The sequence below is a fragment of the Sminthopsis crassicaudata genome, chromosome 6 (assembly GCF_048593235.1).
Source record: "Sminthopsis crassicaudata isolate SCR6 chromosome 6, ASM4859323v1, whole genome shotgun sequence".
Classification (NCBI taxonomy): Eukaryota; Metazoa; Chordata; class Mammalia; order Dasyuromorphia; family Dasyuridae; genus Sminthopsis; species Sminthopsis crassicaudata.
Genome location: NC_133622.1, coordinates 238,546,456 through 238,553,031, shown reverse-complemented (window position 1 = coordinate 238,553,031; position 6,576 = coordinate 238,546,456). Strand labels below are relative to the sequence as shown.

Genomic DNA, 6,576 nt, shown 5'->3' with positions numbered 1-6,576 from the left:
TTTCCAGTTTCCTCATCAGTTTTTGTCAGATATTGAATTTTTATAATAATACTTTGCATCTTTGGTTTTACTATGAACGGGTTATAATGCTTGTTTTCTTCTGTAATTTATCAATTTCTTTGACCAATTTCTTTATTGAAAATCTAATTACTTTTATGTGATATCAATTGCTTTGGAATATAAGTATTGATTTAGTACTACCAAGTTTATTTCCCCTTAAAATTTTGACTTTTTCCTTTAAATTAATTTCATTTTTGTTTCCTCAGAATAAGTAAAATAATTTCAATAATTTCAATTTCTATTATATTGGCTTAGTCTACTCAAACAATAGTTACTATTTTTCTAATTATCAAAATATTTCTGTAAAGGGTATTTTGTAGTTGTTTTCCTGTATTACTTCTGTATGTCTTGAAAAGGTAGATTCACATTATTGCTCTGTAAGAAATGACCAGCAGGAGGAATACAGAGAGGGTTGGAGAGACTTACATGAACTGATGCTGAGTGAAATGAACAGAACCAGAAGATCACTATACACTTCAGTGCTGTATGAAGATGTATTCTGATGGAAGTGGATATTTTCAACACAAAGAAGATCCAACTCACTTCCAGTTGATCAATGATGGACAGAAATAACTACACCCAGAGAAGGAACATTGGGAAGTGAATGTAAATTGTTAGCACTACTGTCTATCTACCCAGGTTACTTATACCTTCGGAATCTAATACTTGACGTGCAACAAGAAAATGGTATTTACACACATATATTGTATCTAGGTTATACTGTAACACATGTAAAATGTATGGGATTGCCTGTCATCTAGGGGAGGGAGTAGAGGGAGGGAGGGGAAAATTTGGAAAAATGAATACAAGGGATAATGTTATTAAAAAAATTACTCATGCATATATACTGTCAAAAATTTTATAATTATAAAATTAAAAAAAAAGAAAAAGAAAAAAGAAAAGAAAAGGTAGATTCACTAGTATTTTATATTTAATGAATTCATTTTAAGTGGAATTCAATTTTTTTCTCTTTCTGCTTTATTTTTTCTGGAACTATGCAGAAATGCTAATGATTCTGTACACTTATTTTCTATCCTGTAACTTTGTTCAAGTTGTTAATTCTTTCACTTGTTCCTCTATGGACAAAGTGAAATAGACTGTATCCAAAGAAATAGTAATGTTCTGCAGTGGCCAGCTATGATTGACTTTGTTATTCTCAGTACAACAATCATCCACAACTACTCTGAAGGATTTATGATGAAAAATCCTATTTATACACAGAGAAGGAATTGATCAAGCTTGAATACAGATTCTATACTTCTGTATTTATTATTAACTTAATTTTTCTTGAGGGTTTATATTTTCATTAGGGTAGCATAGCTATGTTTTCTTTCACAACTTGACTTTTTGGAAATGTTGTACATAACTTCACATGTGGTTTCTTAAATGTGGGTGGGAATAAGGAAGAGAATATAGAACTCAAAGGTCTAAAATAAAGGTTAAAAGTTGTTTTGAATGTAAGCAGAACAAAATATTAAATAAATTTTCAAAGGTTAAAGAAAAGAGCAAATATGATAGTTTTCTAGTTTTCTGCTATTTTAAATTTAAAATTAGTTTCATTTTGCAAATATTGTCCTGTATCTACTAAGAAAAATGGTTTTTCCTCATTTGTTATTATTATTCTTGACACTGTAAAATATAAGTTTTTTGTAATATTGAACCAACCCTGAAATCATGGTATAAATCTAATTTTGTGTTGCTGTAAGTACTTTGTTGAATTTTTTGCATCAAATTTAAATATATGCATACATATGAGTAAAAGCAATTAATTCATAGAGAGGGGGAGAAAATGCTTCTAAAGAGGATCTTTGTGGAATGTTGTATAGATCCATAAGTCAAACATTTATACATTTCAAGCAATTAAAAAAAAAAAACTGCAGGGAATGAGATAAATTACCATTTATTTTGAAAAAGGGGGGAAAGAAGAAAAATGAAAAATATATCAGTCCATTTTGCAGAAAAGAGAAAAACAGTGATTAAACCATCTAAAACAGAGCTTAATACTTTTTGCAAGAGAAATAGTTCAAGAGTTGTCACAGTCTCTATACTCTAGAGAGATGTTTTCAAAATAGTTTTCTTCTTTTTTTGGAAAAGACTGATCTATTTTTCTATATAATGAGGAGATGGTGAAAAATATTCCACAGTTATATTTTATGTCCTATCTTTATATGAAGGAGACTGACATTGCTTAGTAAGAATGAAAAAAATATATATATAATTCTTAAGACATTTAAGAAAAGTTTTATTTTAATTTGTTCCTACTAAAGATATTTATGTGAATACATGTATCTCATTTTTAATTATTTACTATTTTATTTTTCCCAGGTTACATGTAGAACAATTCTTAACATTGGTTTTAAACACTTTGAGTTTCTGTATAACTATGTATACACATATTGAATTTAACATATACCATAATATATTTAACATGTATTGGACTACCTGCCCTGTAGGGGAGGGGCTGGTGGGAAGGAGGGAAAAATTTGGAACAAAGATTTTGCAAGGGTCAATGTTGAAAAATTACCCATGCATATGTCTTGTAAATAAAAAGCTTTAATAATAAAAACAATCTTTGAGTTTCAAATTTTCTTCATTACCCCGTCCCTATTCCCTTAATGAGAAGGCACATGTTACACCATGGAAAACATATTCATAAAAGTAATGTTGTAAAAGAAAACATAGACCTCCGCCCTTCCAGAAAAGAGAAAAAAAAAACAAAACAAAACAAAAAAAAAAAACTATCCTGTAATCGAGATTGAGACACCATCAGTTCATCCTTTGGATGTGGATAATATTTTTCATCATAAGTCCTTCACAGTTGTCTTGAATTATTGTATTGCTGCGTAGTCAAGTCATTCCATAGTTGACCATCTTAACAATATTTCTGTTATTATGTACTCAGTATATGTCACTGTACATCATCAGCTCAAGGAAGTTTTTCCAGGTTTTTCTGAGAGCATCCTTCTCATCATTTTTATACCACATTAAAATTCCATAAAAATAACATATCATACTTTGTTCAACTATTCCCCAAGTGATGGTCATCTGCTCAGTTTCTAATTTTTCCCCATGAAAAGAGCTACTATAAAAATTTTATATGTATAGCCCCTTTTCCTTTAAAAAAATTATCTTTTGTCATACATACCTATTAAAGTTTTGCTAGGTCAAAGAGTATGCATGATTTTATAGCACTTTGGACATAATTCCAAATTGCTCTACAAAATGCTCTACAATTTAATGAACAATGAATCAGTGTCTTATTTCCCCACATTTGCTCCAATACTTGTCACTTTCCTTTTCTAGCCTATTAGCACTCTAATGGATATGATATAACACCTCAGAATTGATGTAATTTGCATTTTTCCAATCAATGGTAGTACCCTTTTTTCATGTAGCTATAATATATATTTTATATCTTTAACCATTTATAAATTGAGGAATGGCTCTTATTTTTTATATATTTTACAAAGTTCCATATATATATATATGAATGAGATTTTTTTTTGAGATTTTGAGATTTTCTTTTTGGGGAAAAACTTGTTTCAAAATTGTTTTCACAGTTACTATTGCTAACAGTATTTCCCCCATGATGTCTATTCTCTCTCCTTTCAAGCTGTTCTTTCTCAAAAGAAACTTGCTTCTGACTAACCCCCTCCCCCAACCAGCCCTCCCTTTTTTCATCCTCTTCCATTCCTGTTTCCCTTTCCCATCTTACTTTCCTGTAGGTTAAGAAAGATTCCTTTTTCATAACTTAGTTTTATTTTATTTTAGGTATTATCTCTTCATATTTAATTCACACCTATATGCTATATAGAATTTATCTCCTTTTAACTGTCCTAATAATGAGAAAGTACTTATTAGTTACAAGAATTATCTTGCCATATAGGAATGTAAATAGATTAACCTCATAACTTTTCTTTTCTGGTGGCCTTTTTTGCATCTCTTGAGTCTTGTATTTGGAAGTCAGATTTTCTATTCAGTTCTGGAGTTTTCATCACAGATTCATGAAAGTAGTCTATGTCACTAAATGTCTAACTTTTCCTCTGAAGGTTCTAACCACTTTCCTATTTGCCCAAAAAGACTGTGACTCCAACTCCTAGATATTCCTAGAGATTTTAAATTGACATAAATCTTTTTTCTTCTAGTCCACCATTTAGTATCTATACCCCTAACATATATTAACTGCTTCAAGAAAAACAAAACCAATTCAAAACAGAATTAAGCCAGCTAGCTTCCTGTGCTTCCCCTTCCTCCTTTGTATATAATAAATTCAGTGACTTTTCTTTTTCTTCTTTACCTCATATCTTGAGTGACATAAATCCTTTTCTTACCATACATGAGAAAAAGCTGTTTTATAATGTACATATAATTATTTTTAATCTCATATTACTAATTTGTAATAATAATAATAATATGAACAACTCCTTGTAAAAGACACGTTTCCCTCCATTTGTTGGTGGGGTGTTATTTTGAATGAATAAAACTCCAGTATTCTGGTCTCTATGTTGTTGATCACTTGGTAGTATCTAATTAATGATTTAAGAGAAAAGAAGCTTATATGACCATGTTAAATGAAAAATGATATCCATTCCATGAACCTTCTAGACTAAGTTAAGCTTTAACCAATGTTGTTTCACTTATATAAATTAATAATGAATAATAAATAATGAATTGTAAAGTATGGATAATGCAAAACAACTGACTTAGATCACAGCAAAATATATTTTTCCCCCATTTCTAGAAAGAATAGTGGAAACTTCTAGAATCTGGGACCTGGGATACTGATTCAGAGAGAGCAGGAACTTTATGGCAGATCATCAAAAAGGATCTAACTTAAGAACTTTAAATAGCTATGACTGCATATCTCATTTTATATACAGCCATGGCTTGAATGTTAACTCTCTCATATCTATCCATTATGTGGAGACAAATAACCAGTAAGATAATGTTACACTTTATATAAACCAAATATAAACTATCCTCTCAAATACGTCTATCCTGGTAAGACTAATCAATTTCAAAAAATGATGATGTCTATCCACATTGTTTTTTATGTAAAGATTTTCTGCTGCTCCATAGTTTCCTCATAGCAGTTTTAACTTCTTTATTTCTCAGTGTGTAGATCAAAGGATTTAAGAAAGGAGTTCCAATGACATAAAACACAGCCACCAACTTATCCACAGGGAAAATGGTCAGTGGCCTGCTGTATATGAATATACAGGGACCAAAAAATATAAGTACAACAATGATGTGAGAGCTGCAGGTGGAAAGAGCTTTGTACCTCCCCTCTCTACTCTGATTTCTCAAAGAATACAAGATAACAATATAGGAGATCATCAACAATATAAAACTCACCATGCAGATAGCTCCACTATTAAAAACAACCAAGAGGTTTAACACATACGTGTCAGTACAGGCCAGTTTCATCAAGGGTTGCACATCACAAAAATAGTGGTTGACTACATTGGGACCACAGAAGGGTAAACTCAAAACAATGAAGAGTTGGGCACTGGAATGCACAAATGACCCCACCCAGGCTAATTCCACCAAGATCCTACATACCTTCTTATTCATGATAGTCAAGTAGTGTAGAGGTTTACAGATGGCTGCATAGCGGTCATAAGCCATCAAGATGAGGACCAAGATCTCCATGCAGCCAAAGAAGTGGCCTGTAAATAATTGGATCATGCACTCATCAAAGGAGATAGTCTTTCTCTTACGTAGACTGTCTACTATGAGTCTTGGGGCTGTGGTAGTTGATAAACAAGCATCAGAAAAAGATAAATAGGTGAGGAAGAAGTACATGGGGGATCCAAGTGTGGGACTATATTTAATGGTGATGGTAATAAGCAGGTTCCCCAAAATAGTGGCAATGTAGAAAATCAAGATGATGACAAATACTATTTTTTCCCTTGCTGGGTCCTTGGCCAGCCCAACAAGAAGAAATTCAGTCACATTATTTTTCATTTTTATAGTGTCAGTGGAAGTGGGTTTGAAAAAGCTGAGTTCTACGCAAAGTACAAAGTAGATAAAGAGACATGATGAAGAAACATTTTGTATAATCTGCCAGCAAAGAAAAGTCCTTTGGCCTCAGCTTTTAAATACACCTGTAATATTTAAACTCTTTAATTTCACTGAGGGAATCCCCACAATATATTACAGTTAGAATATAGTGCAATAGTTATGTCATGCTCATTGTGCTTTGTGATTAAAGCTCTTCTTTCTCTGTTAGTTCAAATTCACGATTTGTCTCCTAAAATCTGTGAAGTTTACATCATTGAAGAAGTTACCAAAGACCCATGCTCACATTTGGTGCCTGTATAAGGAAATATAGTAAGAGGAGTCAAATTGTTCTTAATATCCACTACATTTTAGAGATTCACTGAACTTAAGGAAATTTCATAGGCATTTACACATAATCAAAAAAAAAGTTCTTTTGCAAAATCTTTAATAAGGTGTCATTCTGCTTATAAGTGAAGACTATCAATGGAAAAGATCTCTCTAATGGCAGAACAT

General features: G+C 31.5%; 1 protein-coding gene across 1 annotated transcript; it reads right to left on the bottom strand.

The window, feature by feature from the left end:
* Positions 1-5,094: 5,094 nt before the first annotated feature.
* Positions 5,095-6,027, bottom strand: LOC141547411 (olfactory receptor 4C11-like). The gene has a single exon (XM_074275845.1). The coding sequence runs from the start codon at positions 6,025-6,027 to the stop codon at positions 5,095-5,097; it is 933 nt and encodes a 310-aa protein (XP_074131946.1).
* Positions 6,028-6,576: the final 549 nt, after the last annotated feature.